The following is an 8,753-nucleotide window of genomic DNA, read 5'->3' on the forward strand; positions in this document are numbered from 1 at the left end:
AATGACACTTTGTATCTACTCTTTTTAAAGCCAATCAGTGTGCAATACCACGGTGTCATTTTCTCTTATACAGCATCTTCTGCATGTTCAGTGACTAAGTCCCTGACTATATTACAGGCATGTAAGAAAATAAAACCTCCCTACAATGGGATGATAATATGTATGTAAAAATTAATAGCAGAAGTAGAGGAGAAAGGATTAAGTGAAGACTTGTCACTGTTTACAAGGATGACTCTTGAAACATGTTAGAGAACTGAGGAGGTGCAGAGCACCACAGAAAACCTGCTTCCAGCAGCAAGTGCTGCAGGTCAAGTGTGCATTGGTGATAGGAAATTATGTAGAAGAGCAGAAAGCAAAGCAGTGATTGTGTTCAGGGGTAAGGTCCCTGAAGCAGATGGGAACAAAACTGTAGTAAGATCTGAAAACAGCACTCATTCTGAAAACCGTACTCGACCAATTCCTTAGGTTTCACAAAACTGTTTTCATTTGTCTGGGAGTTATTCCAGGTAAAAGGGAATGCATTAAGTAAATCCGCATCTTTAAGCGAGTTCCCAGAACATACCCTTACTTGGCAAAGGAAAGTACTGGCCTCAAAAAATCAGTGTGATCCAGTAATCTCTTAAGACATTGACAGCTGCCTGAATGAGGCATTGTCACTGTCTGGGGAGGCTTAGAGGAAATTATATCTTACAAAGAGAGGGCAGTTTACAGCGAAAGGTATAATTTTCATTTTGATCCTACTGCACAAAACAGAAAGTGTTTTCCATCCCATTTTCAAAGTTTAAGTGACAAGTAGCCTTGGAATAAACCACCTGTATTCTCCAGTTCTACTCTGCACTTAAATACCATGAAGTCATGTCCTAGGCCAGAGACAAAGAGTGTCAGCCATGGGATGATGCAACACGCAACTTGGAAAACTATGACTCTAGCCAGCACCTAAAGACCATTGCGTAGGACCAAGAAAGTGCTCCAGCACAATCCTGCTGCAAATAGTGGTTGCAGAGATCTTGCATGAACGAGAGGAGGAAGGTGATATTACATCTGTATATACCATTAGTTAGACAGCTATTATGATCATCTGCTTTTAAAAGGATGTTGGAAAGCAAGCAGCGACAAGAATGATTCATGGTATGGAAAAACCTGACTTGCAGAGAGCAGTAACAGAAGTTCATTCCATTAAGTTTACCACATATAAGGTTAAAGGTGACTTAGGTTTTGGCTATGAATACCAATACAAGGACAGCTTGTCTGGTATTTCAGCACTTTCTAATTTAGTCGTCATCATACGAAACCACTGCATTGCAAGCCCTAACACTTTGTTCAAGTGGTGCAGAGAGTCATGACTAGACTTGGTGCTGTGGGAAGGTGTGGTCTTCAGTGTATTTGTCAGAAAATTTTTGGCACCCTCAGTAATAGAAGAGACAAAATACTGTCTTTGGAAACTTCCCAGACATTTTTTAAAGGAGTCCAGCACTAATATTCTTCAAGATCTATCTGCTAACAGATGAGAAAGACACATCTGCAGTTGCATTCAGCATCAGTTCTGAAGGCGCCAAATTTGGTGAGCAGCCCCTTTCGGAATTGAGCTGTTGTCACACTGTGTGATATGAATGCACAGTAGACTAAAGGCACCTTTACAAATTTTGAAGCAGCCTGAAAGGTGAGTTTTCTAGTTCTAGAGTTATTTTTATTTTACAAATCTGAGGATAAGCTTGCTTCCCCAGAGCTGCTGGTAGCAGGAAATAGCATTATATGTTCTACCACCTGAGGAGTAATCTCTGTCCTGTGTGTACTCCCCTGCCATGCTAGTCAAAACAGATCAAGTAGTTGGAGACTTTTTCCTCCTTAAGGAATTATACAGACGTTCTACCAGAACCCTCTGACAGCAATTACTTTAGTCTGAAACTGTTAGGAGACAGAAAATCTCAACATTCAATTAATCTGTCTGTTTAATATATGGGACATATGTTCAACAGAACAATTCACTGTGATGTAAAAAAAATATTCCAGGTACTTCTGAGTACAGGATAAGATCCCTCGCTTTACCAGGTTTAACATTACAGGAGATGCTTTCTGATTCCTGCAGTGGTGTGCTATGCAGTGTATGTGGGCTTTATTCAGTATAAACTTTGAGGAAGGGGTGCAGATCCCACAACAAAAAATATCCACAATTAAGGGGAAATTACAGAGCAATCATGCTACCTCCAAACAGCTGCAAAGCTTTGGCTGGCTTGAAATAACTTTTCTCCCACAACCAGCAGCTCTCCCAGGCTGTTGAGCACTCACCACCCTGTTGCCGCTTACCCTTCCACCCACCCACTCCTCCCCCTTGGCAAAATATCAGAAAGCCTACTTTGATATTTTTTAAACCACGGAAGCTCTGGACTGCAGAACGAGCTGCAACAGAGATCCAGGCGTGGCTATAAATGTCACACTTCAGAGCACTGCAAAGCACTTCCAGCACTGGCCATGCATATTCCTGCAGATCTGGGTTCCTGCAGTGGTGGCCCAAGGAAAGCGACTGCTGTTGACTAAATGTATGCTGCCCATATGTTGGATGCATCAGCTGGCAGGGGGCGTAAGAAAAGCTGTGGTGGCTGCAGCTTCCTTTCTCTCCCATCTGGCATGGGCGCAGTGAGGAAGTATCAGTGGGTGCCAAATTAAAGAAGAGGATAAACAAAGATAAGCACCCATGCTAGGGTGAAGCCATTTCGGAAGCAATGGTGGTAATTCAAAAAGTCTTTAGTGATCGCTTCAGGCTTCACTTCCCAGACCTTTATTCTTCTAAGCAAAGTTTATTCTTTCACATGATGGACTCTGTTAACTATACACGCACAAAGTTCTTGTATAACTAACCTGAACCTTCGACTTTAAATGCTGTGCTGAGTCCCTTACAAGCCCCCTTTCTCTTGAGGCAGAAGGTACGTTATATTCGGTAATGGAGCAGAACAACAACAACGTAGAAGATTTCTCCTTGAATGTCTTTTCTGTTACTCCTTATCAGCCAAACAGATCCGATGTCCTGGTGTCAGATGGAGATAAAGCCGGCGCCACTTTGCTCTTTTCAGGTGTGTTTTTGGGACTGGTAGGGATCACTTTCACCGTGATGGGATGGATAAAATACGATGGCGTTACTCACCTGGAATGGACTCAGTTACTGGGGCCTATTCTGCTGTCTGTTGGGGTGACCTTTGTTCTGATTGCTGTTTGTAAATTTAACATGCTTACATGCAAGCCCTGTAAAGAAAGAGAGGAAAATATGTCAGACCTCGACCAGACTGCAAATGGACAGTCCTTTGTCTTCACCGGCATTAACCAGCCTATAACTTTTCATGGTGCCACAGTGGTACAGTACATCCCTCCGCCATACCCAGCCCAGGAAGGCATTGCTGTGAGTCCTGGCTACCTTCACCCGGTGCTCAGCTGCTGTGGTGCTGTTTCCTCCAGTGCTTCACCGATTCCCAGCCCGGGCTCTGCCCATTTCTGCCCTGCCTACCCCCTGGATAACCCAGCTTTTATCGGAGACGAGAACTACACTGCATATCCTGCAGAGAATACCAGGAGTCGGAGGTACATCTTCTCAAATGCCTTAGTGTGTTTGGACACAGGCTTCTGAGTATTTTAAGTACTATGTATGGGTTCAAAGGAAACAAAAGCTAGTCCAAGGTGTTAGCCTTCTTCAGACATTTTCTTCATTAGGAATATTCTTTGAGTAAAGACTATGGAGACATACTTCTTCTGGAAAGCATTTTTATCCGAATTAAATTCACTTATGAATCCCTTTCAATTTTCAGTCTACTTAAATCTCTTGTTATTTTTGCAGATATTAATATATATGCTTCTGCCCATGGGGTTTTTGTATGCTTATCTTACTACCTTTAAACTGTTGACCAGAAGGTTATTATAGGTACAGCTGGAGGCATCCACTCAAACACAATCACAACACATGAGTCAGTGCACAAATGGTATTTTTACAACAATGCAAGAATTAGTTTGGTACCAGATGCACTCCCTCCTGATTACGCCTGGTCACAACATGCTTCTCTCCCACTGTAGCAACCTACCAGCCCTTGCTCTTTCCCTAGTTTTGGGGCATAAACAAGATCACTGATATCACAGAGCAGAGTGAAGCTGCTTTAATCATACACAAAATAATTTTATACAGCTCTTTCCTCTAAAGAAAAGTATTCTCATTATAGAAATTACTCAGGATTATATCCGTCCTAGAACACAAGTCCCTTCTATTTCATTTATCAAACTCTGTTTGAAAAACTGCTGACTGTCCTATCGTCCTCAGCAATATATGTGACAGGCATAGGAAGCATGAAAACAATGGTCACCTCCTGACACTTCTACACTGCATGAAAAGAACACAGCAAATGGTTGAATCACAGTAAAACTTCATCTAATAGCATTTTCTCAGCAAGTCAGGGGGTGCTTTGCCCAGATAAGGCTGACAGGATGCAGCACTGAGGTTACCTGCATGCTTCATATTTGCTAAATTCTTTTTTGCGCCTGCTCCTCTTCCTATTTTCAGGTCAGAGGACAGTTCTGATGAGCCAGAAGAACTGCTGGAGGACTACACCTGTGATGACTTGTCACCTCCACGTTATGAGGAAATATACCCACTGTCTTCGTAAAATAACCATGGATGACAGGCGACAATTCTAAGAGATGCTGGTTTTTTAATCCCCAAGGATCTTTTCTTTAAACACTTTCATGATAAGCAAGTGTGAGCAAGATCTTGCTACTGACACACTGTTCAGTATCACTGAGTATATTAAACCAATCCCTTCTTTTCAGCCTGAAAATCCATTAGCCCTTTGCTATGCAGTTTAATAGCAAAGCTATTAATTATTTAATATCAAAACTATAAATGGCAAAGTTATTAAAGTCAATGATCTAAATCCATATTAGGGTTCGGCAACAAGAAGCCTGATTTTTCATACTTCTGTGAATGTGAATGCACAAGATGTTTGTGGAAAGTTATGATTGCTCCTGGACATTCAGCATCATTAGGAAACACTTGATTTATTCTTGATATATTTTCCCTCTTGGTTGCTTGGGCAGCTTCAGAAGTGCTCAAGTGACTGATCCATGAAAGTGTCTATAATGGCTTAATTCTGTCTGATTCTTTAGACTAGCTCACTCATTAATAAGCCCAGTCTACAGATTAGACTTCCTCGGCTTGGTTCACCTGTACAACCCAGTCCTGTAGGCATTTTTGGAGCATCCCAGAACATTTTTACACAGACCTCTGAAGAGATCCTGTATGCATCAGATTCAGTTCCCTTCCCCACCTGATGGGATGCAAAGCACTGTCTCCCACCAGGAGTCCTAACAACTACAAGGTTAACGTCCCTAAAGAAATGGCACCTTTCTGAAGCCTTGACAGAGATGTGTGGTCCTACCAGTTTTAAGGGCTTTAACAATCACAGCTTCTCCGTGCTGCACCCACACTGCATGGGAGATCTGTGGTGGAAACCCTCCTGAGGTCCCTTCTTGTTTGAATGTGTGTCCTAGGCACACAACTCAGGCTGTAGGTTTCCCCAGAGCACCCAGGCAACTATGGGCTGCAGTGAAGTTTCTTGTTCAACTTTCAAGATCAACATCATTCTAGGCACAGTACCCACAAATGGATTTACAGCTGTATCTAAAAAAGGATGAGGTGCATAAGCTCAAAAATCTTGCAATCCAGAATAGAGGTCCCAAAAAGCTTTGCTCAGGAGCTCTCTAAACCCCAGAGCAATGAGAATGCTGTGAGTCCTTTCATTTTTATTTTGTATTTCCACATGTGCTTCAAGTTCTGCTTTTGAGTATGCCTAGAAGTACCCTGACACAGCTGGACCAGTCAGTATGTCCCTATGCAAGATCCCATCAGTTTTGCCTCTCTCAAAGGGCTCAAACCAAGAGCTGTTCTCAGCCCACATCTGCTGGAGCAGGCACCACGCAAAACAATCTAGAGGGCAGTCAGTGGTCACCATCCAAAGTAACCGAGTGGTATGCCGCTGGTGTGCCTGCAGGCAAGTCTCCTGGGCTGGAACAGCACGGCTAAAAGCAGATATCCATTGTGGGATGCATGAACTTCCTCTTACTTGCCAACAGAGCTGTCTCAGCTCCTGCCAGTTGTCATTGATCTGTGATTGATCTCATGGGTGTCATTCCTGAGGGCTGGAGAAGCCTAGTGTAGAGCAAGTGCAGGCGGTATGGGATGCACCCGTCAGCTGGACGTCACTGAGTGTCCATGCAGCCTCACTAGCAATCAGGAGACATAGCTCTGGATGAAGAGGTGCATTCCAAACATCATCCACTTGCATGGAGCTGCAGGTGCGCACAGACCTTCCTGTCCTGTATACTTAGAGGGTGCCAAGAAATAAAGCATTTTTGGAAGGACAAAAGACAACAGCTGTGCTCCACAGTGATGGACATGACACTGACAGAGGTCATATTTGGGACACAACATTTAAACTGACTCAAAGCTGGATCAGCAACTGCAGCAGCAGCTACTGGACAGTGACTACAACCTATGTGCAAGGTTTTTCTTACTAGAGAAATATGGGGCATGCTGATTTTCAGCAGCGATGGCCCGGTGTTACCAGGTAGGCATGTGTAGTTGGAGAAAGGCAGCCGCTCCGTGTTCAGCATGATCTCTACGGGATTGAGTGAGAGAACAGAAGATCTAAAAATAAATGTATGTTTCTTTTATGGAAATGTCTTGCTCCTCTTCCAGAATTTACACAGAGGTGAACCCATCCTCCCTCCACAGCAGGAAACCAGAAGGTCCCAAATCCCCAGTTAGTTCCACATGGACAGATCTCTGCACTTAGCACATAGTTCTGCTGACTCCAGCAAGCACTGCAGGAGCACAGAGGTCAGGCTTGATGGATCCAGCTGCAGAACCAGGGTCAAAATTTCCACCCAATCACCCTCCCCCACAACAAGAAAATTCCCTCACTCAGAAACCACAGACTTTTGCTGCTGCTCTTTCTTCTTTTTTTTCCCAAACATGTGGCATAAGCATGTTTCTAGGGGTAATCATAGCTTTATTATTATGACATCAAATTGTACTGCCAGAGTAAATATGAGAAATCCAGCAGGTTGCACTGTAGACTCCATATTGGTTTTAACATATACTTCGGTAAGACACTAAGTTCATTGAAAGAGCCCCTTTTTAGAGAGAAGGCTGAATACGTAAATTTAAACAACTACGTATTAAAATGACCTTGACCTATCAAATGAATTCTGTCTGAATTCTGTAGAAATCTTTTCATGCTGCACAGATATCTGAGAAGATCCAGTCTGGTGGCATTTCCTTGCTACAATGATTGCTGGTTATTGTTTTTAAGAACAGAGCACTATTCTATGAAGGCTTTTCTTCCTCCTCTTCCTTCCACCTTCTGTTTCAATAATTTTTTTATCTTTGTGGGTTTTTTGCTTTTGTTACTGTATCCTCAGTGACATACCCACCACACGAATTCACCTCTCCATATTATGATCTCTTTCTGCCCTATGATGAATGAAAGAATGAACCTATTTGGCCAGACCTTCAACCAATGTTAACAGACAGAGTTCTGCTAGATTATACTGATTTAACTCTTCAGAGCATCTGGAATATTGTGTTTGAGATTTTGCTCAATCTGCTTTTCATTTAAACTAGTGCTCTAAGCAAAATTACCTTCTCCTACATTGCCTGCAGTGTTACTGAGGACCTGCAGAATGATGCATCTGGAATTCTAGCCACAGTGACAGAATGTTGTCAGTAGTATTCAGCTATGTAACACTGAATGGGTTATTGGGATTTTTTCCTAATATGACTCCCTTTATAAGATATTGTCCATAAGCTGTTTAACATATGAAATGGGCAGAGACACGTCTATCGGTATGAAGCTGAGCACAATCTGTTCGTTGCAGTAAAAATTCTGCACAGAGTTGCTCTAAGGTGAAGGAGCTATTTCAAAACACTAAATGCCCCATGCCGAACGCAGCATCAGAGTGTGAACTTCTTTTCATCTAAATCTGAAGTCTGTTTTTTAACATCGGTGCTGCCGTATCTGTGAGGAAGTAAAGGAATATATGGGTCAAGGTTTACTTTGCTTTGGTCTCGCAGTGCTTTCTCACAAGAGCCTGACTTCACCAGAGGTACCTCTTTCTGCCGCTGATGCTCCCGTGCAAGTGCCTGCGCACCCATTCCCAGCAGAGAGCCCCTGCGCGCGGGCGACCCAGCCCAGCAGTGATGAAGTCGTTCGAAGAGTTAGTTTAAAACTGAATCGGGATTTAGGAAATTGGGGTCTCGGGAAAAAAGTAAACCTGTAAGTAGGGCTCGTTCCTTCCCAAGAGCCCTAGTGACGCACACGGCAGGCCTTCGGTGCCGGGGTCCCCGCGGGATTCTCGGGGACGCTGCACCGCGCCCTCAATTCCGCCCGGAGCCCGAGTCCCGGCTCCCACGGGGCCTCGCCCCCCTCCCCCGCCCCAGCCGGGCCGCAGCCGGCAGGTTCACCCCGGCAGCCTGCGGAGCGGTTTGCCCGGACCCCTCCCCGGCACCGGCCAGCGCCCTCCCCCCGCCGCCGCGTCCGGCCGCCGCCGCCAGGGGGCGCCGCAGTGCCCCGCAGCGGCGGGCGGGCGGGGGCGGGGCCGGGGCGGGGGCGGGGCCACCCCTTGGCTCACCCGCCCAAGCTGGGCTCGGGCGGCGTTATTTGGATCGTGTGTCCCCACTGGCCCGGCAGGCGGCAAGGATGCGGAGCCGGTACGTTTTA

General features: G+C 44.7%; 1 protein-coding gene across 1 annotated transcript; it reads left to right on the forward strand.

The window, feature by feature from the left end:
• The first annotated feature begins 1,876 nt into the window (after positions 1 to 1,876).
• TMEM174 (transmembrane protein 174) lies at positions 1,877 to 8,409 on the forward strand. The gene is made up of 2 exons (XM_075079082.1): positions 1,877 to 3,570; positions 4,538 to 8,409. The coding sequence occupies exons 1-2, from the start codon at positions 2,939 to 2,941 to the stop codon at positions 4,638 to 4,640; spliced, it is 735 nt and encodes a 244-aa protein (XP_074935183.1). The 5' UTR covers positions 1,877 to 2,938; the 3' UTR covers positions 4,641 to 8,409.
• Positions 8,410 to 8,753: the final 344 nt, after the last annotated feature.

The sequence above is a fragment of the Phalacrocorax aristotelis genome, chromosome Z (assembly GCF_949628215.1).
Source record: "Phalacrocorax aristotelis chromosome Z, bGulAri2.1, whole genome shotgun sequence".
NCBI classification, from domain to species: domain Eukaryota; kingdom Metazoa; phylum Chordata; class Aves; order Suliformes; family Phalacrocoracidae; genus Phalacrocorax; species Phalacrocorax aristotelis.